We start from the raw sequence: 27263 nt of genomic DNA on the forward strand, positions 1-27263 counted from the left end.
GACTAAGACAGCCTTGTTTGATACTTGCTATTGGAATGCTTTTAAGGCTAGAAATATAGCTAATAACTCCAAGTGGTTGATGTGGAGTAACTTTTGTTGCGGTGTCCACTTGCCTTGCATGGTGTGATGCAGTAGGTGAGCTCCCCAGCCGGAGAGCGATTCTTCCGCTGTCATGACTATTTGATGAACTGGCTCTAGGAACGGTCGGCCCTTGGAAAGGTTTTTGGTGTTCCACCATTGCAGAGAGCGATGAGTCAGACTCTCTACCAACACTAGGTCTGTTAATTGACCTTGAGCCTGGTTCCATTGACATGCTAAGCACTCCTGAAGTGAACGCATTTGTAGTCTTGCATGAGGTACTATAAATATGCAAGATGCCATCATTCCTATGAGTTGCATGAATACTCGAGCTGGAAGGGAGTGTTGCGGTTGGAATTTTGTTAGAAGAGTTTGTACACTTGTTATCCTGGTGGGAGAAGGATAAGCTAGTGCTAATTCGGTGTTTATTGTGACACAGAGATATTGTTGTACATGGGATGGTTGCAGATGGGACTTGGTGTGGTTTACTTTGAAGCCCAGGTTGTGCAGTAGTTGAATAGTGGTGGAGTGTTTTGTACACACTGTCTGTATAAGCTGGCTTTTATGAGCCAACCGTCTAGATATGGGAAGAGGTGAATGTGCTGTCTTCTTAGGTGTGCTGCTACTACTGCTAGGCATTTGGTAAACACCCTTGGCGCTGTTCTAACTCCGAATGGGAGTACTTTGAATTGATAGTGCTGACCGTCTAGCACAAATCTGAGGTACTTTCTGTGCGCTGTGTGGTTAGGAATGTGGAAATAGGCGTCCTGGAGATCTATAGTGGCAAGGAAGTCGTTTTGTAACAGTAGAGGAAGGACCTGCTGGAGTGTGACCATATGAAAGTGGTCTGATTGTATGTACAGGTTTAAGGGTCTGAGGTCTAGAATAGGCCTTAGAGATCAGTCCTTCTTTGGAATTAGAAAGTACAGGGAGTAAACTCCTCTGTTTCGCTGATACAGTGGAACTAATTCTATTGCATTTTTCTGGAGGAGGGATATTACCTCTTGTCTGAGCAGTATCAAATGTTCTTGGGACATTGGACGCTGTTTGGGTGGTATGTTTGGGGGGGTAGATGTTAGTTCTAGACAGTAACCTGATTGAATTATTTGCTGCACCCACCTGTCTGATGTGATGTTTGTCTAGGCTGGCAGGTATTGTTGTAGCCTTTCCCCCGACTGGAGTAGAATGTGGTGGGGTAAGGGGAGGGAAGTCATTGGGCAGGGGTGGAGGCAGAGCGGGAGTGGTTTGTTTTGCCTCTGCCCTTATTGTTGTTACCTCGGTAACTGCCTCTTTGGTAGCCCCTATTATAGGTGGATTGTGTGCGGGCTTTGTACAAAGTTGAGGGGCTGTCTGAAGAGTATCTCCTGTTGGTGCCTCTGTAAGGTGAGCGGCGAAAGGAGCGTCTGGGAGCTTGCGGCTGCAAGGCTCCCAAAGATTTGGCTGTGTCCATATCTTTTTTCATTTTTTCAAGGGATACGTCCACAGAAGGCCAAAATAAGTGTTGCGCATCAGAAGGTTGGTTGAGTATGGCACTTTGTACTTCAGGCTTGAACCCTGAGATGCGTAGCCAAGCGTGTCTACGTAATAGGACACTGGTATTGATTGCCCTTGAGGCAGTGTCTGCTGCATCTAGTGCACAACGAATAGAGGTATTTGTGATGTGTTTTGTGGGGAGGTGCTGCATTATTGATTTTAATTCATCATAATGTGCCCTGTTGTATCTTGCTAATAATGCTTGGGTATTGGCAATATGCCACATGTTTGCTGCCTGTGACGCAGTTCTTTTACCTGATGCGTCAAGGAGCTTGGAATCTTTATCTGGTGGAGGAGCTTCGTCTGATGTTTGCGAATTTGCTCTCTTGCGTGCATCAGATACTACAATGGAGTCTAATGGTGCAGGCCCTGTAATGTAGACTGGATCTGAAGGGGCAGCTTTATATTTCTTCTCGATTCGTGGGTTAATGATTCATGCTCTCACTGGGTCTTTGAAGACTTCTGGAGCATGTTTAATAACTCCTTTAAGCATGGGTAAAATTGACTTGGATTTTTGTGCGTTGTCAAAGGTATCCATTAGGAAGTCTTCGTCTACGGGGTCAGTATGTAGGTCTACCCAATGGTATTGTGCAGCCCTTTGTACTAGTTGATTAAACACCATAGTGTCTTCTGGTGGGAAAGGCCTAGAGGGATATATGTCGTCTTGAGGGACATTAGGGACGTCTGGGGTGCTATAATCATCCCAAGGGTCAGGTGAGTCTGGAGGACTAGAAGGATCTGGTGGCTCACTATCTGCACCACCTTGTGTGTCATTAGAGGTGTCATCCCTGTTATCATCTGGTATAGGGGAGTGATGTGGCAGGGGAGTAGGCGGTGAGGGTATATGACGAAGAGGAGAGGGAGGAAGAGGAGAAGGTATTTTTATGGAGAGGTTGCAATGTCCTTCTTTTTAGGATGAGGAGCAGGTGTAGGCGTGTCCAATGGTCGTGTTTTAGAACTTAGTGTTAGTCGACCAGTCTTTGGATCTTTTACTAAAGTCTTTTGTGCAGGGTCTGGATGAAATAATTCCTCTGCAGGAGGCGATCCTTTGGCGTCGATGTTTACGTATCTTTCGGCTTTGGAACTTGGAGTCTTTTTTGGTTCCAATGGTTTTTTCGGTTCCAATGAGGTTTTTGGCTCCGAAGGTTTTTCGGGCTCCGAATGTTTTTCTCTCAGATCCGAGGGTTTTTCTCTCAGATCCGAGGGTTTTTCGACTCCGAAGCATGGGAGTCGGCCGAGTGTGGTTTAGGTGCAGAGGAGGGTGCACCAGTTTTCGGCGCCGAGTGTTTAGGTACGGAGGAAGAAGATGGTGTCTTTTTCAGTGCCGGTTGGTGTGCACTGGCACCGGAGGCAGGCTGACTCGAGCCGGAGTCGCCTGAAGGCTTGGTAGGCTTCTTTGCTGAGCTCGAAGGCGGGACATGGGAAGCAGTGTCTCGGTGTGCAGGGCGAGGGTGTGACCGAAGCCTTTTTGGAAGGTGTGGAGGCAGGGTCAGGGTCGACGTTCTTACTTATGACCCTCTGTGCCGGAGTGATGTCCTTGACTTCGGAATCTTCTGCCTCGGAGTTGCTGTCGACTGTGTTCTTGCTCCTGTTCTGGGACGTCGACGTCTTCTTGGAAGACGTCGTCTGGGATCGAAGCTGACGAGCGAGCCATTGTTCTTCGAGCTCGTCGGTACCGAATCATCTTCTTGGAGCAGAAAGAGGCACATGCCGAACAGTCTCTGGCCTCGTGCTCCGGTGAGAGGCAAAGGTTACACACCTCATGAAGATCGGTGTGGGGAAACTTCGACCCACATTGAGGACACTTTTTAAATGGCGTCCTTTGCATGAGCTGCGAGTCGAGGCCTAGGTGGGCCCGAAGGCCTTCGTCGGCAACCGGAATCGAAGACTTTGGAATTGAAGATTAGAGTCGACTGGAAATATCGATGAAGTTTTGAAGATTGCGCGCCAAAGGAAATCGGTTCCAACACGGATCGCTGGAAACACATCCGAGCTCGGTGGCGGAAAAAAACAATCTGGGGATGGAGCTGATGCCCATGCGCAGTATGGTCCAAAGGAGGAGTCACCTATCCCGTGACTTCCAAAGACTTTCCAGGACAAAAACAAACTGCAAACATCCGGGCCCAACACTAGGTGGCCATCTATGCACAGTGTGTAATCTGCAGCTCATATGCCTCGAACATAAAATTAAGTGATAGAACTCAGAAAATGCTTTGCTATACGTTTTATTGCTGCTGTATGCAGGTTGATCAGTCCTTGCTTCAAGTAGGTTCTATCAATCAGGAAAAGTACCTTGAAAAAAGTAAGTTGTCTGATTGGTAGACAATTAAATTTTCCAAGTACAAATTTAGTGTGCCCCCGAGATGAAAGTTCATTGGCATTGATTTTCAGGCACACACATCCTAAAATTCAATCTTGCAAGAGGGGAAGCGTTTTAGGGTTATGTGTATTCGGCAAATTGAATCAAATGACAGGGCCTAATTTAGGTTTCGGTATGAGAAAAAGGAAAATAAAGTGACTACCATAGGAAGAACTTTGAGAGGGCGCCATAGTAAAAGACAAAATGAACACCTGACAAATGGTAAGAGTCCAACCTGAAAAATAAAAATAACGGCAAGTGCAACAACAAGGCAAAATAATTGTCAGAGGCCATCCAGATTTCAGCTTGCCAGAAAATGATGGTTTAAATATTAAGACTAGATATAATATCACATGTCTTGAATGGTTAATTGAAGCAACTAGACACCCAAAGTCATTAGTCATCGTTATATGTAGCAGGAAAATATTTAAATTTTACATAATATTATAGATAGAGAGGTTTCAATTGTATAAATGAATTAAAAAAGTGGGTCTAGGAGTTGGAGATGATCTTTGATGCAAACGTTGCTAGCATTATGTTTAACAAAAGGTTTAAACTGTGATGCACAGGGATGCGGGGTTGGTTGTGGGGAGGGGGACTCACGAACGTGGGAGGACTCACGAAAGCGTAGCACCGTACACTGAAAACCTACTGTTATTCCTAGTGGACCTCACAGTCTAGAGATCCTCCACGTACACTGCGATGCCTCTGGCCTTCCGGTCAACCAATCTAAGTCCCTATTGGTGCTGGTAGTGGGCGACCCGTGCGCCCGATCCTGGTGCGCCACAATCCCACAGCGCTGCCTCTCCTTCAAATACCTGGGCATTTACATCTTCTGCCTTCCAGAATTGGCATGGACCCTCAACCTGAACCACCTCACAACCAAACTAAGCAATGCTGTGGCCACCTGCCCCTCAATCCACTGGAGCGCTTAGCCCTGTTAAAGATGATGGTGCTCCCTCATTTCTTATACCTCTTCTCCAACTTCCCTCATATGATCTCCCAGAAATGGTTTAGGAATCGCAGTCCAATTTCACCACCTTTATATGGATGGGAAGGGCCACAGAGTGCCTTTGTTAATGCGCGGAACTTCCCATATAACAGGGGAATGGGACTATCCGACCTTTAAAGTTACTACCTACAACTTACAAGGGTTAATGACTGTTTCAACAGGGGTAGGGCTGACTCTGCTTATCATGAGGAATTAAATCAGCGGGTCTCCATGGGTTCTTGGGGCTGCTCTATGGCTCCCCTGAACGCCCCTAGAGTGTCTGAGTGACCATGCTTTGCTGGAAGGGGCCACTCGGACTTACTGGTTGAGATCATACAGGCTTACTTGGATGACCCCTGTGGGAGCGGGGGTGAAATCTGCAAGTTATACAGCACAAGAATTATTTGGTAAATAAAACAAATCTACAACTAGGCGGAAAACCCCAACGGAAAGAATACCATAATTCCAGTGGAACTGAATATATGTCTCTCAGACTCAGGTTATTCTAGAATGTGCTGATAAACAAATAATTGATTAAAATGACATAAGTACTAACCGATAAATCCTATGCGTCAACATTACTTTGCAGCCCCCTAGCTTTTCTTGTACAGGGCTTTACTCCTAGGTCTGAAAATACACCTTTCTCTATCTGACCAGAGATCCCTTCGCTTTCGTGCACTGTATCGCACCAACATCTCTACTGATGAAACCTAGCCCTCACTGGGGAAGCTCCAGTGAGAAACCAAAAAGGCTGGTTACCTTGCCATCCAAGTTATGAGAGACCATGAGTTGTTCCACCAATTAAACTTAGGCCGGGTTTTGACAGGCATTGGACCTTCGGTGAATTACTGGAACTCCCCCAGACTATTCCTAATGGGTAAAATAGCATTGGTCAAAATAAATATGGTACTGATCTGGTTGTATGTCTTTGGGGGCACGCTTTATGATGAGTTCACACAGACATTTAAGGAGCTACACAGTCTTATAGTGGAACTACTGTGGGTCACAGGGAGGAAACTGGTTGGGTTGGCCACATTGAAGCAGAGGGGGAGTGGAGGTGCTGTTCGTAGAACTTTATTTTCTGGCTGGCCAACTACAACATACAGTCCATTGACTAGATGGCGGGGGATAACTGGGAGAAGATATTACCGGATGACACTAATGGGTGATTCCCCCCCCCCCCCTGCCAGAACTCCTAATATTGGGAGCAAAAGTCCCCAGCACAGTGGCTATGTGGTGAAACAGGTCTGCCAGGTTTGGGAATGAGTGATCCATGGGATACTAAAACTGGCCACGTTTAAACCAGGCTTGTGTTCCTGGATTCTTTAGCCCGGTGGGCAAATTGTGCAGCTGATCATGGCAGAACACTGGAGAGAGGGAGGTAGTGAGACGCTGCGAGATCTATATCCCAACGACATGTTTATCACGTTAACCGATGCCGTGGATACCTTTAACTACATTTGCTAGCTTGATAGATTGTAAGATGAATATCATGTTAACTATGCATATTTTTGTATAGCCAAAATGCCAATAAAAACATATACAATAACAAAAAAATCCTCACCGAAGTACACCTCTGTAGTGCAGCAGTGGGACAGCAAAACAGCTCTATCAGTATGTAAAGTATTCCAATCCTAAAATGCAGCACTTTCACTTTTTTTCCCAGCAACAACAAAGAACTGTCAATGAATCCCAGAACAGACCTGCAGCAACCAGTTTTCCAAGCTCAAGATCTGTGGCCAATCCCCTAAGCACCTCGGTATAGATGCACAGATTCATCAACTCATCATTCCTCACTTTTCTTTCCTGAGGACCACAAACAGAACTGAAACGTTATCTTAATACTGCCCTCCCAATTCTAAGTCTACAGGATGAAGGAATGATGAATAAAACCCCTTTGTTTAAAACTACATTTGGAAGAAGGGAAGATGGGTTGTTAACACTGGAGAATTTATGCTGAGCTAAGGATTAAATATTGCGAACTGTTGTTGCAGCAGGCACAAGATGGACATTGAGCAGCACCCCATCCTAATTGTAAAAATCCTGACACAGCGACACAACCAGGTTTATAAGTGAAGGTCTCCGTTTTGCACCTATGGCTACAGCTCCCCTTTAAATATGTTCAAAGTCATAAAAAAATATATATGGGGAGAATCACCACATCAACCTGACCTTACCCCATGCTCCTACTAAATGGTAACTCCATTCATAGACATCACAGCCTAAATAGTTAATTCTGCAACAAAACCAAGGCACTCTCAGATGATGGACGGAATGCAGAGAAAATCAAACATTCTCCCCCAGTCAAGAGATCTGGCTTAAATCCATGGTTCTTTTGCTCACCATACCATCCCAGTTTAGACCCAGCCATATGCAAATCAGTCTGGACCCTGTGCCTCATGGGAACAGTCCAGACCGAACTGACAAGCCAGGTCCTCCTTGGACCGGAAACAAGCATTCTGGGACCAGTTTCGGGGCATTGCCCCTCATCAGCCAGGCTAGCTTGAATTCTGTGGCACAGTGAGCCCAGTCCCAGGATGCTTGCTTCCGGTCAAGGGAGGATCAGCCTTGGCAGTTTGGGCTGGACTGTTCCCACGAGGGACAGGATCAAGACTGATTTGCGGATAGGTGGGTTTAAACTGGGGTGGTAAGGTGAGCAAAACAACAATGAATTTAACCCAGATCTCTTGACTGGGGGTGAATGTTTGATTTGTTCTGCATTCTGCCCATTATCTGTGTGTCTTTTGCTTTCTAGCCCCAAGTACGCCAGGTATGCCCAAACATGGGGCCCGGGCTCACTGCGCCACTGGATTCAAGCTAACCTGGCTGATGAGGGGTGATGCCCCGGAACCGGTCCCAAGAGGCTTGTTTCTGGTCCAGGGAGGACCTGGCTTGGCAGTTCGGGCTGGACTGTTCCCATGAGGGACAGGGTCAAGACCTATTTGCAGATGGCTGGGTCAAACTGGGGTGGCATGGTGAGCAAACGAACAATGGACTTAACCCATTTCTCTTGACGAGGTGTTTGTTTAATTTGCTCTGCATTCCGTCCATCATCGATGTCTCTTTTCTTTTCTCGCTCCAAGTGCGCTGGGTATGCCCAGACGTGGGTCCCAGGCTCACCAAGCCACTGGATTCAAGCTAGCCGGGCTGATGAGGGGTGATGCCCCGAAACTGGTCCCAGGATGCTGGTTTTCAGTCCAGGGAGTACTTGGGTTGCCAGTTCGGGCTGAACTGTTCCCATGAGGCACAGGGTGAAGACGTATTTGCATATGGCTGGATCTATACTGGGGTGGCATGGTGAGAAAAAAAGGATGGATTTAACCCAGGTCTCTTGACTGGGAGTGAATGGTTGATTTGCTCTACATTCCTTCCATCATCTCTGTGTCTTTTGCTCGAAGTCTTATGTAGTCACGTCTTTGAAGCTGAAGGGTACTTTAATTCACCTCATTTTTACATTTCTGCAAGAACTAAACCTGTTATCTCACCTTCCATTATAATGATCTTCGGATAAAATACATCCTAACCACTCTTAAAACATTGTCATTTTGCACAAGTGAAGCCAGCTCTGATATATCTGCAAATTGAAATGCTTCGAGGTTGTGAGTTTCTACAGGAGCCTTATGGCGAAGGAAAACAATTGATCATGCATTAAATCGACCCTAGAATTGCCATATTTTAATGGTCATTGTTTTTAATTATTTGTCAGTACTGTATAGAATGCTCTTTAACCAGGTCTATGAAAGCGCAGTCGTTTTGACCTCGGTTCGTACATTTTATTAATGCTAATATAGATCAGGGCTTAGATACCCTACATAGTAACTGTATATGAATTATTGTATCTGCCCTTTTACCAAGTATTGTATAAGTTGTTATCTTTTTTACTCTTGGTGTGTGTAAATGTGCTTTTATGGTCAATAATGGCCGAATAGTTTTATGTGACTGACACACCTTCCATCCTTCTGAATTCTCATACAAATTTCCTAGGTAACATATACCACAATACAGTCATTGGTGTGTTTGTAGTTAGCTAACTAGTTGGGTGAGTGAAGTGTTTGCAGCAGACATCTGTGTGTGCAGCTTACAAGTATTAATCCATGCATGACAAACACCACCCTACATCCTTCCTCCCACTTAGGAGCATATTATTAACACAGATTACTTGTTGTGCTCTGAAATGGCAACCATGAGCTAGCAAACACAGTATATAACAGGTTACTATGGTACAATATTATTACAGAATGCAATGCAAATTACTCTGCTTCCAAACACTTTGCTAAGGAATATGGTTGGATATTCCTCGAGTGTTGGCATCCACTAATTTAAATTGTTTAAATAACTAAATCTTGCAAGTCTAAAAAGCATTATTCAGACGTACACAGATGACCCCTAAATATTTATGTTCTGCTCCTGCCTAGGTTCATACGACATTACCATAGGATAAGGGCCAATACAGAGAAAGGAGGAGCGGGATTGTGACTGGTGAATCACAAATAAAGTCATGGGAAAATGCACCAAAACATAAAGCGAAGATTAGTATCAATGAGGTAAAGATGTGTCTGAGTTTGAGCACATAATACGCTATTTCACCTGGAAGATTTTGCAGGCCTCTGCAGCTGCTCTCCGCTCGGCATCAATCTTCTTGCTCCCAATCCCATGCACTTGAATAGGCTGTGGCCACTTAATATGCAGCGTTACTTTCTGAAATGAGAAAAGATTATAAACGTAAGGGTCACTGAACTTAATTTGGAAGCAAGAAACAAAAAGCTTTAGAAATGCTGTGCACACAAAGTGCCACCTTGTAGGTTGAAGAAATTACTGTAAAAGACAAGAACACTCCTTCTCGAATCCTAACAAATCTGTGATCTTGAGAGCTGAAGGCTAGGGTCTTCAAATGAGCACACTGAACTAACTCACCCTATAAGGATGAGCAAAGGGAAAACACAGGAAAGAAAAATGCTGAAGGGTGGACATTGTGCTATATATGGAAATCCTCATGCATCGATGAGGCACCTTCCATCAATCATATGCAGCCCCTTGGTAAAATATATCAGCCATGCCTTCCCTGGACCGTCCCTTGCTCACTTTGCCACTGGATTCAAGCAAGCCTGGCTTAAGACGGCTGAAATGCCAGAAACCGGTCCTAGGAAGCTTGTTTCCGGTCCAGGGAAGGCATGGCTTGGCAGTTCGGGCTGGACTGTTCCCATGAGGCACAGGGTCAGACTGATTTGCATATGGCCATGTCTGAACTGGGGTGGCAGAGTGGGCTAAAGAACGGTGATGGATTAAACCCAGATCTGTTGACTGGGTGCGAGTGTTGGATTGGTTCAGATGCTCCGTCCATCACCACCCCCTTTTGTACCACTTACATTAATCAGCCGAAATAAAACAAAAACAATAAATGAAAACAATCATGTAACAATCTCACTAGTCCTCGGCTAGTGCCTTTTCCAACCTAAATCGAGGTCAGGCAGAAATTCCAAGATGCTGAGTACTAAGTTAAATTAACTACAGATAGCCATCCCTGTATCAGCAACATGGAAACCAAAGCTCAAAGGCTGTTTCATAATGGTTTTAAAATCAAACTCCGAAATTTTCATAAGCGGAAAGATATGACAAAAACAAATCTACAAATGCTTTGCAAATATGAAGAATTTTTCATCGGCCAAGAGTGCTTAACACACGAATGCTTGTATTGGGTTGATGATGTATCTGACATTTCTGAGTAGATCCACACTAACAGAAAAGCAAAGTAGGGCATTTTTGCATCTTGAATTTAAATTGTTTTCAATAGTTAAATGGTTACAGGACCTTTTTAGGAGAGGATCTTAGAGAAGATGTACAAGTTTGCATAGCAGAGAATAAAGGAGACAGACGGTGACGTGTTTGAGAGTATATCAGAAGTGAAGTGAACAAATTAACAAATCCCGGATGTTTGCAGACAGTTGTTGGCAAGACGAACCTCATATGGATAGTGATGCAGCCAAGAAGATTTGTCCAAGGAGAGGTGCCTATAAAGAGCGATTAGGTTGAGTAAAGGTTGAGAAACAGAGCAGACGTCTCATACATGTGAGGTGACAGCCAAGGGAACATTCAGGATATTTTGTGTGAGTGGGGCCCTGTGATCTTGTACAGGGTTCTTGATACCAGAGGTGATACTGTACAGTGGATGATGGGGAATCGGAGTGGACAGAGAAAGGTTCTCAGCATGGTGCTGTACAGGTTGTGTTCTCACATCAAAATAACCATAGCAAGCAGTAGCTTTTTCGTCCTATCTCTGTGCAGACAGGACAATCATGCATGAGTTCCTGAGGCACTTTTGTGACAAGAATTGAGATCCAAAGTTGGCCACTATGGTCAAGAAGTGCACACCAAGTTAACCCTCCTTTTAATGAGTGTGACTCCTGTCAGCTCACCAGGCTGAAGAGGACTGAATTAGTGAGAGCCTTATGGTTTTATTAGGTGGACAGGCCTTTTTACCTGCCATCTGCTAGGAATGTGGCCTACTGGCCTTTCCCGTGTTCATGCTAGTCACTGCAACCAGGTATTTTGCCCAGCCACATGAGATATGGAAGCTGCATGTGTCCCATTTGGTGATTAGAGGATGTGTTTATGGAGCATGCTTGAAACAGATGACCATAGCCACAAAGATAAATTGTATTTGCTACAACCAAGAGGTACAGGTGGAGGGTTGGCTGAGAGGCAGGCAGCAGATGTAGATTGCAGAGCTCCACCCTCCCTCCCCAGAACATTCTAGGAATAATATTAGAGGGTCAGACGTAGGAGCCGTAAAGAAAACACAACGAGGGCTCTATTGAAGCAAGGCAGTGTCCTCTTCGCCTTTTTCAGGCCCACTATAATCTAGAGGCTACTACCTATATGTTAACAGGTAGTTAAGTGGGACATCCTACCATGCCTTTATGCTTTGGTCTTGTGTTTCTCCCGCCTGAAGAGACCCAGCACCACACTACCTTCCTGCTAACACTTTGTGACAAAGACCTAGGCTGGACCACTCTGAGTGGAATATGCAAAAAGCAGAAATGCTCAGAAGTGGTTGAGAGTGCACAACTGCTGTCTGCCACTTAAGCCTAAAGATGGGGCAGAAAGTTCCAGCCAGGGTCTCAAGATTTCTCTGTCACAAACTGAGGTCGCACACCCATGGCACTCCAGAAATGTTTCTGTGCTCCAGGGTTAAAGTAACTACTGCCAACTCCCCTGACTAGTTTTGAGAACAGAAAGATGAGAATTTCTACAAGCCTGCCCAGAAGGGGTTGCATGATTGTTGATTGAAGGAGGGAGCAAACTAACTACTCGGTTGGCATTGGAGGAGCCCTTGCACGAGCGAGAAGCTATAGAGAAGAGAGAGAGTCTACGGAGAAACCTAGGTGAGAAACTATTGCCGCAGATCTGAAGGATCTGCTCCACTTACACTGACAGGTGAAGTCTGTGTCCCTGCAGCCTGTTTTACTTTAGAAGCGCTCATTTCCATTGGGCCACCCTGAAGATAACTAATATCAAGAGAAATCACTCAATCAATAACTCTTAGAAGTGTGTGGTGTTGAACAACTCCCGAACATGTCCCACAGTCCCCCTACAGTGACTTTTGTGCAACAGCATTATCACATAAAGACGATTACCTAAGCCAAAGATCAGATCTGGAACCAGGATGAGCTCCTGGCTCTGTCTAGGTAGGTGTGGCTTGTAGCAGGGTCTGGGCAAGAAATCACAAAGCAATGGGCCACCAGTCCATGAGCAGTGCAACATGATATTAGCTTACTTATCGCTTGTGCTGCCACTGCCTATGCTCACTTGACCAAGCATGCGCTGAAAGTGCACCCCACAAGACAATGGCCAAGCGACGAGCTGACAATCCCACTCAGTGAGTCAGGCACATAACACACCACCTGGAGCAGTCAGTCCACTGACCACCAATGGAAATGTCAGGCCTACACCACAACAGAGATAGAGATCAAAGGTACTTTGCATCTCTGGGTTTACAGCCCAAAGAGGAGTACTTTCATATTTTAACTTGCCAGCCTTGAATCGGACTAAGCTCCTGAGGTAAAAAGAGGGTTGACCTGATCTCATGACAATGAGGGGGAGAGAGACATTCAAGGACTTGATTATTCCCAAGAGAAACCCTAAGAGGGAAACCTGAAGAGAAAATTGCACAATCCTGCCAAGAACTCTGTCCGAGGTCAACAGCAGGAGTTGTGCCGGCTAGTGCACCAGTAAAACAAACACAGTGTGCCTTTCTGAATCTTATCTACAATATTGTGCATGTGGAAGTACAATACTTTTCTTTTAAGGTAAAAATCACTGGCTGAACCTTGATTTACTTATTGCTGTTACGGTTTTGTTGAGTTTCGAGTCTCTAACACCACACCACCTCCCGGACTAAGCCTTGGACTGTTCGAATTGGCTACCCAGAGAGTCCAGTGCTAAATGAATTTATCTGGTGCTCACCTTTGGGTTCAACAGCAAGGTCAAGCCAAAGGTCACCAGGCCTAAAAGGGGTCTAACTGTCACAATCTAAGCAGAGTTACCTCTGTCTGCTCTGGTATTCCCAACAATGTTTCCACTGTAGAAACAAACTTAAAGACCATAAAAACTGAATAAAAGTTGGGGGCTTCCATCTCTACCTCCAATTTTATTTGTCACAATGAATTGGACATGCCTTTTATTGAAGACCACATCAGTGCCCGCCCTTCGTAACTATGGCTAGCAGTTTGGACAAATAAGGCGGCAAGTCACACAAGAGATAGTATCTCAGATTGCCTCATCTGCGATAAAGGCAAGAGCATTCCTTGGTTGGCAGCTGTGGAATACTGCTTGTTTAAGGTTGGCTACCAGCATTTGTTTGAGAATCCTGGGGGCTGCCATAACATTAGTAAAAGGCGGTTGCAGCTAGCCTTGTTTAAATCTATTCAGGACTAAAAATTGGCTTTTGTCTAAGAAGCAGAGTGTGGTGGCATAAACGAATGTCAGAACGGACAGAGTGATTGCTAAGTATTTGACCAAACCACTGAGCCGTTGGGAGCGCAGCCTAATTTTTCGCTACAGAGCCGGCACTGTTAAATATCTGTTATGTTTCCAGGTAAATCTTGAATCTTTACCTAGCCCCTGCAATTGGAGTTCAGGCCAATCCATGTTGCACTTTTAATTGTTTTGTGGTTTCAATTCTTTATAGACAAAGCGCATTTTGCTCCCCTTAATCAAGAGACAGATCACCAACTTTTGGGTAGCATCTAAAATGCTGCTTCAGCTCAATGATGAGGAGTCTACTTTTAGGTTTCACCTGTCGAAAGCTGCGCACCGCGCAGCTTTTCGGCGCAGGCGAAATCTAATGTTTACAGTATGTGTGTGTTGTCCCACCCTCTCTTTCCATTGGTAGCTCCATAAATGGAGACTAGCCATTGGAAGAGAGATCTGCTCGTCATTCTGCGAGCAGATTCGTGGGCGTTCCCGCGATTTTTACTCATCCCGCCCCTTTGCGATCGTCATGCGGCGGTGGGCGGTGGTTTATTTTTATCTAAAATGCTGCTTCAGCTCAATGATGAGGAGTCTACTTTTAGGTTTCACCTGTCGAAAGCTGCGCACCGCGCAGCTTTTCGGCGCAGGCGAAATCTAATGTTTACAGTATGTGTGTGTTGTCCCACCCTCTCTTTCCATTGGTAGCTCCATAAATGGAGACTAGCCATTGGAAGAGAGATCTGCTCGTCATTCTGCGAGCAGATTCGTGGGCGTTCCCGCGATTTTTACTCATCCCGCCCCTTTGCGATCGTCATGCGGCGGTGGGCGGTGGTTTATTTTTTTTTTCTTCAAAGGTTTATTTTGGTTATTTCTCCAGGCCGACCGCCGCCGGAAGAAGTCCAGGTGAGTGCTCCCCTCCCCTCCCGCTGTCCGGGTGCCCGTTCCCGCCCCCTCCCCCCTCCTGCTGTCTGTGTGCCCGTTCCCGCCCCCCTCCCCCCTCCCTCTGTCCGTGTGCGGTATGTTCCGCATTCCAAGTGTGGACCCACAGAAGGCCCGAGGCAGGTCGGGTCATTTTGTATTTTTACTGCACAGTAAACATGTTTTACTTCTGGCATCCTTCTAGATACGCTGATGCGATCGCTGCTGACAGCCTCAGATGGGTGGGATCCACTACACCATGGATAGTGGTAGCTTGGGAGGATAAGTAGCTCTTATCACTGAAGAGGTAGGAGTCCCCTGATTTGGAGGGTGCTGAAAGGACCGGCCCCCTTGGGAGATGGAAGTCAGAGAAGCCCAGGGGGTGCCTTGGGAGCAGCAGTCGTGTTGGGGCAGTGCGTTAGGTGGTCACAGATGGGCCGCACAGATGCCCCCGTCTGTCCGAAGGTGTCACAGCCTGGTGTTGCACGTGTGCTTCCGGTGCCCTCGGCTTGTAATCAGACTCGGTGTCACTTTCCCTGGGTCGGACATCACAGGGACTCCCCCGCTGCGGGCTCTGCTAATAGACTCCTTCCTGCTCTGTGTGCACTTCTGCAAAGCCCCGGGAGGGGAGGGGAGGGGAGGGGAGGAAGGGGCCTCTCCAATCCGGTGCAGCAGGCCACCTTCCTCTACACTGAGCCCCCATGGCCTGCTTTGTCAGCTTTGTTTGCAGTTGCTGTTTTGCGCATGTTTTTAGTACACAGCGCACGGCCTCCATTGTGCGCGGCCTGTGTCTGCGTTTTGTTGTTCTCCGCGGGGTCTGAGTGGGTGCACAAAGGCGGCAGCAGCACGTGGAGTTTATGGTCTAAAACGGGCCTGTTCCTAAAGTAAGGGCAGTATTTGGGAAACGTTGAGCCCCGTGGCCTCTGCTGCTCGCAGAAGCGGTACCTGCAATGTACAATGTTGAAAGGCCGCCCTGCGAAAGTATACATGTTATTTTGCCTGTAAAGAGTTAAATGACCATCTCGCCACCCTTGTTTGCCAATGCAGTTGCATAAGACTTTGGGTAAGGGTATCTCATTCAAAAAACCCCCGTTCCCATACACAGGGTCTACTGGAAGTGTTAACAAATATAATGTTGCAAACACTCTAGGGTCTTCAGGGAGCTGGCCAGTTTGGGATACATTTCAGTCATTTTCTTCCCTCGGTGTCTTTAGTTCTAGACATATCTACTAAAGAGTAATAAACGTGGCAGCCTTGTTGTAAAGCGCCTCAGGAGCCAGCCGATTGGCCTCTTGGCCCTGAAACGGTTAACTGTGAAATGCATCACGAGTATGTGGACTGGTGAAGAAACAGGCGGGGCTCAGGGGTCGTCCGAAAAGTCAGATTTAATTCAAGCGCTTTCAGCTTCGGACCGGGCACTTGAATAGCGCCAAGAGGAGGCGTACCGCTTAAACCACGCCGGGCTGCCTTGCATTGGACTCACTATTGCAGACTTCGCCTGCACCCGTACCCGTGTCTAGAGATGGCCCCGAAGCCTTAGACTTGGCAGATGAGTGTAGGGCGGCAGAACCCCGCCCTGGCCCGGGGGGTGCCTATGTCACAGGGCACAGGGCACAGGACTCCGTGCATGAGCAGGAAGACGCCTCATCCGAGCTCCGCAAAGTGGGCTGGACCTGGGGCCCCAGTGTATGTCAGAGTCTGTGGGGTGGGTGAAGGCCGGGCCGCTGAGGACGGGGGTGAGTCCACTATTTTGTCTTCGCTGAGACAGCTTGATTAGAAGGCGGCACTCCCTGCTGCGGGCAGTATCTCTATTCATCACTGCCCCTTCCCTGCCCTCTGTCTCTACAATCGCGATCTGCCCGCTTTATTCCCTTTTATCTGCCCACTCCTTCGTTTCCCTCTTTGTTGCCCCCCCCAGCCTTTCTTTTCTCTCCTCTTTCCTGCCTCCCCTCTCTTCCCCTTTCGCTCGTCACCGCGCTTTTCTTTGCCTCCTTTCACTTTATTCCTCTCTTTCTCCCTCTCTCTCTGCCACACGGGCCTGTGCCTCCTAGAAGGGCCCTGCTTGACACACGGGTCTTCCGGTTGCAACACACAAAACCTTCCCCTTTCAGTGGTAAAGGCTAAGGTTTTGTTCCTGAAGCAGAGGGCCTTTTTGTGTGTGTGTGTGTGGGGGTGGGGGGGGGGGGGGGGGGTTGTATTTGTGTGTGTCTCCGATCTGTATGATTTCACTTTTACTTTTATTTTTCAAGCCTAAAATAGACAGCAGGGCGGGGTGACGCCGGCCTCCTAAAAACGGGCCCTAAAATGATAGCTCTCTGTTCTGTGGCCCAGGCCTCCTGATTTGCATGAAAACGCCTTGTGGGTTTTAATGAGTGTCTGGCTCGCGGCTGCAGCGGCCCTGGAAACCCCACAGTGCACATACATCTTGTAAGGGGGGGCGGTGGGGGGGAGAGTCTGTTCTCTTTTCCGTGGAGCTGCCATACACCAGAACGTGTGTCAGCGACGCCTTGTCTTCCTTTATAGCGCCTTGTCATCGTCACATGCTGCGTTCAATGACATAACTTTTGTATCTTGCGATGGGGCCTCAAGCGCTATATCCCGTTTCAGAGCAGGGCTTCCGGAGTGGGAAGTACTGGACATACAGTGTGTGGTCACCCAGCAGTGATGACGTGTACTCCCTGTTAAGGACGTGACATTCCGACCCAACCTTTACTGTAGAATTTACATAGTGTTTAATGTAAGGCTGACGAGGGCGGCGAAGCGCTTAAATTCCCATCATATGCAGTGAACAGGTACCTGCGTCGAAGCAGGAGGTGCTACAGAACAATGCGAGTAGGGGCAGGGGCGTATCTACCTAGAGCTGACCCTACCGCATGCATCAGCCCTGCCAAGTACAACGCATCAGGCGTTAGAGCAACGCATTTCTTTCAGTGGCTCCATTGGTCAACCCGAAGTCAGAAGGACCATAACTGCCAGAATGCACAGTACTGGTAAACAAACATCTTTCACTTGGCACTGCATCCTGGTGGCCCGTGGTCACGTGATACTTATCAGCAGCAGGTGGCTGTAATGTTTCAACCCCCGGGCTGTCAATACCACCTTTTGGGAAAAGCATAAGTCGTCTTTTGTAGCCATGTATTTCAGGTAGTGAACTGTGTTTAAAACAGAGAGCGCTGTCAGTGCACCTCAGCCTTGACCAGTGCTCACCACTGCACACAGCTCCGTCAATGCACCTTAGCCCTGACCAGTGCTCACCACTGCACACAGCTGTCAGTGCACCTCAGACCTGACCACCAGCATCAAGCGCTCACCACTGCAGCACCTCAGCCCTGACCAGTGCTCACCACTGCACACAGCTCCGTCAATGCACCTCAGCCCTGACCAGTGCTCACCACCGGATTCATGCATCCTGTTGTAACTCGTCCTGCACAGGCAGCGAAATGAAATGCAATAGGTTTCACATTTGCGAGAGATTAAGCTAATGGCAATGTAAATGACAATGCCATTTATTTATCTGTTTTCAAAACCAACACATAAATACAAATTTTGTCATTTACAATGCCAATAGCTCAAACTTTTCCAAAGGCGAAACCATTGCATTGTAAATGCTTGTTTCTATAGGTGCTCTCTTTAAAATAGCTGTCCGGGCTTGCCTTTCGATGAACACAGTCTAAATCTGAATTTATACTTAAAGAGTTCTGCCCCATGTATGGCTATCACATACATTATGGCCATCATGTCTTGGATCTTAAATATGTATTTTTATAAATTGAACTTTTAAACTATTTGTATGTTTTATTGCACATTGTATATGGGGTTTGTGTTTTAATGGACTTGTGGATACCTTTGGACCCGAATAAATATTAAATTGATTGATTGACAAAAAAAAACACTGGCACAAGAAAACCCTAAAGGGAAGTACAGTGGGTTACAAGACCGCCAAGATGTGAAATGGAAAGGGGCTGAAATAAAAAGGAGACTCAATATGAGAATATCCAGGGGTGGAATAAGTAGACATAAGACTCAGAGAACAGCCAGATCTATCAGACTTATTTGCAGCACTTTGCAAACAAAGCTTTTTACAGTAATTCTATTCCTCATATTCTCAACTGATAACGAAATTAGGAAGCAGAAATACACTTTTTAAGCATTAATGAATCAAACATTTTAGTAACGCTCAAAACTATCACCTCTCGAAGGTGTCCTGGCTCAAAAAGATTACTAGAACCGATCATCAATCTAGGTAATTTAAAATAGTCAGATTTTAAGGGCTTTGCAAAAATGTTCATAGTTGGATGTAGCTTTGATGGATAAGGAAGCAATTTTCCGGCTTTGGCAGAAAAAACAAAACAAAAAAATAAGAGAAAGAGTTCATCTGATGCATTTCATGTAGGGAAAGACAGCCAGATTTGAGAAGCAAGCTCTAAACAAGCATTTGCCATGTAATAGGTTTCGCATTAACAAGAGTTCGAGCTATTGGCATTGTAAATGACAATGCTTTTTATTTATATGTTGTTTTTAAAACAGTTCAATAAAAGGCATTGTCATTTACAATGCCAATAGCTTAAACTCTCGCAAATGTGAGACCTATTGCATTGCATATGTACTAAAAAAGTGTTAGGAGAGAGCGTGTCCTGCCTTCAACAGCAGGCAGGACAAAGCTATTTGAGAAAATAGTGCTCGTAGGCTGTAATTAAAGCCTACCGAGTAACAACACACGTAATAGGGGGTGTCGCCATGGGAGGTTACAAAATGAGACAAGGCGGTACTAAGGAGGGACTACTAAGCTTATTGACCAATAAATAGCCACAGTTTACAGTGGACAATGACACAAGCAAATGAAAAATATGGCCGGGGGTGGGCGGAGCCTCAAGTCCCTACCTAAATACAGCATGCCTTGCAGAACAGCGCATGCACTGCCCAGGCTCGATCTAAAAAAAAATCTGGTGAGTAATACAAAGGACTTTTTAATCCGAAATAATATGAACAATGTGGTACCATGAAAACATGAATTTAAAAAGTACTAATTTAGACAAATCAGTTCTATCAACTGCACCCTTGTAGTTCTCCCTTGGGCCGTCGATGGACAGACATTTGTGCTGATCCCTGTCTGGTCTATTAGTGAAGAACTGCTCCAGACACTTTTGTGGCCAACTCTTTCTCATGGTCTTTGTTTTAGAAATTTCAGAGCGCCACCGAGTCAATAACCCTCATCTTCCTCTCAAAAGACCCCATTTGCTGTTGCATTCATCCCACTCTTGTCAATTTTCTGTCAGTAATCCAGGTAACACTCACCTTTTGGTTTCCTTCATTTGAGTGTATATATACAATGCAGTCCTTCGGTGAGCAGGTCCCCAGTGCTCTGCCAATCACACTGTTCAGCAAATTTTTCGGCTCTGGAAATTCCGTCAGCAAATCTCCAGGACCTAGCCATATTAAAAAAAATGTTTATTTGTTGTTTCACAGATAAAAGAATCTCCCCAATAGAAATATAATTTTTGCTAAATTTTACACTGGTTAGTAAAGGAGAGATGAGAGGCATATCTGCACTACATTTTACAATTTGTGACAAATGGTATAATCTTACATCAATGGTCCGCATTTTTTTTTTATCGAAAATTGTATTGCTTGAGAAAAAAAAAAGTTAAAAGTCAAATATTAATGAAACAATATTTCAGGAATAAAAAAAAGAAAAACGCAAGAGTAAAATCGGAGCACATCTGTAGAAAGTAAAAACCGATCAGGAGGAAAGTCACTGTGTAAAAATAAAGATCCTTAAAGGTGATGAATGTGATGAAGTGGGTATATTTGATTCCAGGATTAAGGTGACAAACTGTTCTGGAATCCGAGTTTACCAATAGGATAGTTCAAATAAGCAGTGTGTTATGTCAAATAGGATTAGGGATTACCGGATACCCTGGCTGAGATACATCACGCTAACATGCGAGTCTCTAGGAAGGTCGGAATTATGGCATGACCCGGGAAACAATGTGGTAGGACCCCTCGGAAACTTTTGTCGAGAGAGTTCTAGGAGCGAAAGCTACTTGTCTCGATCGAGAGTACACGTGAAGGGTCCCTAACCAATCTGTTCATCATGTCCAAGGACCTATATTTCCCCGAACCGGTCCTTGATGGAATTACTCCCGTCCTGACAAGGAAACTTTTTATGCAGTGGCGTTATGGCACACTTCCCCTTGGGGCCTTCACGGATCGATGGGACAGGTCCCAGCCCCCCACACAGTGCCCAGCCTGTCGACACCCTCGTGAAAACGATCTCCACATTGTTTTTTTTTGCAAAGCCTACCAAAGACCAAGAAAATACTGGCTTGTCCCACTCTTGAAAAATCTCGGGTTTAGGCTATATCTCCCAGCCTATAGAATATTAAAGACAGATTAATCCCCTTCTATTGTGTTTGGTGTGGCAAAGTTTTTAACAGCTGTGTGGTATATTCGTAATCGTTGTATCAAGCTAAATACGGACAAAAGCATCACTTGATGATTTTAAAATTGTCACACTCTCTAACTGTTCCTCTTATAATATCTCCCTGAATGTTTTAACAATTGCTTATTTCTACTGTTTTATCCAATCTTTTAATTACAATCTGATTTCTTTCCTTTTTAATTATTCAAATTTTTGCTGTAACCTTTTATGATCTATATTGATCGAAATAAAGATTGTAAACATTAGGGATTTAAACTGTAGTTTTTTTAATAGGATATTTAATTAAAGATCACATGTACATTAGGAAATTAATCTTCTACTCTAAATATGTTTATTTTAACATTCTATTTTTTTTTATAAACTATTACTAATATTTCATTATACAAAACATTAACAAGAGTGCAGTACTAACAGTAGTGCTCACCACGTCAGCTCATTCTTTTTGTTTTTGGTTACATTTGTTTATTGGGTTTTAGCATTCCATATAACAAATTGGCATAGTACATATATAGTATTTCACATGTATTTGCAAAACAACTACAGATATTCAAATTTGCAATAGCTTTTCGTTCAGTATGCAATTAACATTTATGGTGTGGTTGCGTGCATCCGGGGGGACCACTACGGGCAGCCTCGGCGTGGTGTGTGAGGTTAGCTGCCATGACCTCTACATAGCGTTCGCCTCAGGTTCTTGGGCTTATCCTATTACTCGCTTCGGGCGATCCAGTCGGGGATAGTGTGGCGTCTGGAGTTGGGAGGCCTCAGGTGATTCGGCTTGTGCGGTTTCGTGTTTGAATTGATGTAATAGCTGTGCCCATTCCATAGATATGGGGTGATTGCGTATTCCCCTCACTTCCTCATCTCTTAGTACCTCTTCTGCTGCACCCCACTTTTTCACCACGCCCACCCAGGCTTCTTCTGGTGGTCCCTCCGGGGCCGTCAATACAAGGCCAATCCCTTCATCTTTAAGAGAATAGCTAGGGATGCAAATGGCTCTGTACTTTTTCGGACTTTCGCCTGCGGAATACCACGAGGGCACACGCCTCCCACGTAGATATGGTCATGACGTTTGTCGCCACTCAGAGTGTCTAGTGCATTTTATTTCAGTACTGCTGGATAGTGGGACAATCCCAAAACATGTGTGAATCCTAGCTCAAGGGTCTGTCAACGGGGACATGGAAAGTCTGCATCTGGATAGAAACTGTGGAGGCGTTTTGGCGTTAGATATGCTCAATGGAGAATGTTGAATTGTATGTTTTTGAGTCACACATTTCTGGAAACCTTTTTGGGATATTCCAGAGCCTTCTCCCATTCCTTATCATTGAATGCCCTTCCCACTTCGTCTTCCCATGTTTGTCTTAACAAGTGCAGTGGCTTAAGAATCAGTTCCCGATAGCCTTAAAAAGCCAGGTGATTAGGTGTCTACCCGCTCCAATAAGCAAGATTGAGTGTTTTACCGGATGTGTCGGAGCTTCCCCCTCGTTCAGATTCCAGTATTGGCGACTGCTGTCTAAGAGTTGCCTATGTAGCAGGAATTGGCCTGTAAGAGGTCATATTCCTCCACTAATTGATCACAAGTCGGTAGCTGCCCATCCTCGAATAGCGATTCCATCTCAGTTATTGAGTGCTCAGTCCAAACCTGAAGGGCTCGAGTAGTGTAGTATTTGTCCTTTTGGGGGAACCCTGCTAGTGGAAGAGGAGGGGGGGGGGGGGGCAGGAGTATAGGGATTTTTCTCTCGAAATGTGGTGTATCTTCAGCATGCACGTGCGAGCTATTGCTACCTGCATGGGGTGAGTACGCATCAGTTTGGTACCGGGCATTAGCACTCTCCGCATTGCAGGGAGAGGTACCCGTCCCTAGTTGGTGATTATTACCCCAATATGGCGCTCTGCCGTCCAGTGCGATAACCAGAAAGTACGCTTCGAAGGATGGTGCACCCAGTCCCCCTCGCTCCGTGGGCAGGTACAGAGTGGTTAGGGCTACCCTGTGGCAACCTTCTCCCCAGATCAGGGAGGTGAGCGGCGTATCTAATTCCCGGAAGAAGGAGCGCGGGGTATTACTGGAAGGTTAGTAAAGTGATAGAGTAGTCTGGGAACTATGATCATTTTAGCAAGGGCTACTCGCCCAATAGGAGCTAGGGGTAAAGTTTTCCAGAAGCCCACCGCAGTTCTTATCCCCACTGGCACCCTGCGGTGATTCCCTTCATACAGGTCCTTGGGCAAGTGATATAGTTGCACCCCTAGGTATCTAGGCGCTGCATTGCTCCAGGTGATTATCTGATACCTGATGGCTATGTCAAGAAGGGCCAAATGTGAACTCAGCGGATAAATCATGGATTTGTCCCAATTTACTTTGAGACCAGCAGCCTCCGTAAAGTCTTGTAATGTCGTCCAAATTTGGGTGAGGTCACTGGTAATATCACGGACATCTAGCAGGAGGTCATCCGCATACAATGACACGAAGTGAAGCGTGCCCGCTATCGAGATACCCCATGTCTCGCACTCCCGGCACAAGGGTATCGCCCGGGGTTCTACTGCCAGGGCAAGCAATAGGGGGGACAGGGGGCACCCTGGTCTTGTGCCCCTTTCTACCAGGAATGGAGCAGGAAAGTATTTACCCATTCTCACCCGCGAGGTTAGGCCTTTATATAAAAGTTGTGTATACGCAATCAGGGTAGGCCCCAGATTAATTCTGTGGAGGGCAGTAAACAGGTACGGCCACATAAGAGTGTCGAAGGCCTTTTTGAGGTATAGTATCAGACAAGTAACATTGGGGAATTGTGCGCTTGCCCCATCTTGTACGTGGAATAGCCTACGCAGGTTCTGAGAAGTATTCCGTCCCGGTACAAACCTGCATTGATCTGGGTGAATCAGCGGTGGGAGGATTTGGGTGTAGCGGTCTGCTAGTATCTTGCCCAGTATTTTACAGTCTGCGTCAGTGTTATGAGCCTGTACGAGGTCAGGAGCTTTGGGTCTCTGTGCAGTTTTGGGAATGTTAGTAGAATAGATTCCGGAAGTGATCCTGGGAGCCTGCCTCTTTCTAGTGCATACTCTTACATTGCTACTATGCGGGGAGTCAGTTGGGATGAAAAGGTGCTGTAATATTCTAACGGGAAGCCATCCATTCACGGAGCTTTATTGCGCGCCAATGCTTGGATTGCTTGGGTGAATTCTGGGTTCACGATCTTCGCTTCTAAGGCATCCTTGTCTGCTGACAGGATGCGTGGGATGGGCAATGGGCGGAGGAAGTGGGTTACTGCTTGGTGATCCGTTTGCGCCGGGGCTTGATAAATACCCAGCTAATAGTCGTGAAAGGTTTGCAAGATATCTACCTGCGAATATCGGGGGATCCTGGTCTTATCCATTATCTCCATAACTGGCTTAATGTCTGCATCTTGCTTGGCTAACCACGCTAGGAGCGTCCCAGCTCTATTGCCCTCTCTGTGTACCTAGGTTGCGTACGCCCTGCCGAGGTAATCTGTGTGTTGGACTCTCGCGAGCATTGCTTTCAAGCAGAGAAATCTGTCAAGTCGTATTCGCAGGTTACATAGACTGGAGTGGAATGGAAGGAATACAACCTGATATCTGGGTTCCTTGCCCACCATGCATACGCCAGTGCACAGTGCGCTACCCATATTTGATATTGTTCTGTACGCAGGAGACTGTGCTAGGGGTGGGGGTCTGTCAAGGTGGAGGTCTAGAGCACAATTGTAATCACCCCCTAGTAGCCATAGGATTGATGTGTATTGGGTTAAGACCCCGGTGAGGTGACCCCAGAATCTATCTTGTTCTACATTAGGAGCAAATATGCTCCCTAACAGTATCGACTGGCCATCTAATAGTCCCTCGAGTAAGGTTTATCGACATTCTTTGCCTACTATACGCGTATGCTCACGGTAGGGGGTTCCTGGCCTTATCCAGATCAGGGCACCTCTAGCAAATGCGGAGTATGTTGTGACGCATATAATTCCCCGCCACTTCTTACATAGGCGATCTACCTCAACGGTCGTTAAGTGTGCCTCCTGTAGGAGAGCTATCTGTGCCTGCTGTCTCTTTATATATGCGTATACGGCGTATCATTTGCTCGCGGTATGCATGCCCCTGACGTTTAGTGTAAGAATCGTAATATCTGTATTAGGAATCTTGTTGGCCATACTGTTGTGTGCTTAGAGTGTAGATTTTCTGGTCGTGGTGCCGGGTGTACCCCCTGCATCTCCCCCCGTGCCAACCACCCGCGTGCACTTCGTCGTCCCGCCTGTATGTCCTGCTAGGGGTTATTTGGGATCGTGTTGTGGGGGAAAGGGCATAACTAAGTAATGGGAAGTATTCCCAACTTGAAGGACCTATCGCTCGAGGCAATACGTACAAACTAGACATTATGCACTTTCCTTTGTGCGCTGTTTGAGGGGGGGTTGCCTTTCTTCTCTGCTGGCTGCTGTCCTTGCGGCCGCCCACATTTAGACAATATATTTGGGATGCTGGCGGCGGTCCCCTCACCTCCCCACACATGTGGTACCTTAGCAGGATGTACAGTCCAACAATGTTCACATCACTGTACCCTGGTGTCTCTCGCATCTATGACAATGTCCTCTTGCCGGGTGCTCATGCCGTGGTGGGAACTCCACCTCGTTTTTGCCTTGTTCTATAGTGGCCTTCAGACCAGCGTGTCCGCTGTTTGAGGAGTTACCAATGGGGGAGTGATTGAGCCATCTCGGGAGGTGTTTGTTTCACTAGCATCCTCTTCCGAAGTGAAGATTTGTGGGCCTTTATCGCCGTCCGAGCTCTCCAGTGTTGGCCCCCAACTCTGCTGCCGCTTGCAGTGCTTTCCTGCGCTCTGCTATAATTTGCTCGAGGTCCGGGGAAGTTCTTTGCAGTGGGTCCAGGACGTGGGCTCAGATGTCTTAGGGTGACCCTCTTGTATTGCCACTGTTGGTGTCTGGAGGGCCGATGTTTTGGCTCTGTGCCGTGGCTGCCTAGCCACGAGAGCCGTTCAACCCAGTCACTCACCTCCTTGGGATCTGTAAAAAAGTTGGTAGTGCCTTCATGAATGATTTTGAGGCTGGCAGGGAACAGGAGAGCGTATTGTATGTTCTTTTGGCGTGGGTTACGTTTGACTTCCAAGAAAGTTGCCCTCCGTCTATGGACAGGTCCGGAGTAATCAAGTCAAGTCAAGTCAAATAATTTATATAGCGCGCTACATACCCATAGGGTCTCAAGGCGCTTGAGGAAGGGTGGGGAATTAATTGTCGAATAATCAGGGAATAACACTGCTTGTTTGTACTCGACTCGGAGCGGCCCTTGTTGCCTAGCAGCCCGAATGACAGTGTCTCTGTCTTGGTAATGTAACAGTTTCAGTAGGAACTGCCTGGATGGCGATCCCGAGGGTGGTCTGTGGGCCGGGACCTGGAGCGCTCTTTCTACGGAAAAGAAAGTGGTAAAGTACTTCACCTGGGTAAACGTTTTGAGCCACGTTTCGAGGTATTGAATGGGGTCGGGCCCTTCTACTCCCTCCGGAAAATTCAGGATTCGGATATTGCTATGGCGGGAGCGCCCTTCCAGGTCATCAGCTTTGTTTTCCAGGACCTTCGCCCTAGATTGCAGGTCTTTCAGGGTTTCTTGTTGTGACTGCACTTGAGGTTCCATGGTTTGGAGTGTTTTTTCCCCTTGCTTCACTTTGTCCGGTAATTTCCTGTGATCATCCCTGAGCAGGTTATGGTCCATGGCTAGCACCCCAAATCTGTCCTCCATGGTTACTCTTGAATGTTCAATGGCCGCTAACACCTTTTCCGTTGTACGACATGGTCGCTGCGTGGGCAGGCTCCACTTGCAACTGTGCAGACTTGGGGTCTGGGGAGGTCTGTCTCGTGTGGGCCGGTGTTGCATTGATGCCTCATGTTGTCCTCCTGTCTTGTTGTCGTTTTGCGGAATAGTCACTGAAGCTGGATTGAGGTTATGTGCGTTCGGGCAGTGGT

General features: G+C 46.5%; 1 protein-coding gene across 1 annotated transcript in view; it reads right to left on the reverse strand.

The window, feature by feature from the left end:
- Nucleotides 1–27263, reverse strand: part of DHX30 (DExH-box helicase 30) — a 658531-nt gene that overhangs the window by 575866 nt on the left and 55402 nt on the right. The window contains exons 2-3 of the mRNA XM_078662529.1: nt 20145–20275; nt 9549–9659 (exon numbers count right to left, since the gene is read on the reverse strand). Of these exons, the coding sequence (XP_078518655.1) occupies nt 9549–9659; nt 20145–20275 (242 nt within the window). The remainder of the gene's footprint in view (nt 1–9548; nt 9660–20144; nt 20276–27263) is intronic.

Source organism: Lissotriton helveticus, chromosome 10, assembly GCF_964261635.1.
Source record: "Lissotriton helveticus chromosome 10, aLisHel1.1, whole genome shotgun sequence".
Lineage (NCBI taxonomy): Eukaryota > Metazoa > Chordata > Amphibia > Caudata > Salamandridae > Lissotriton > Lissotriton helveticus.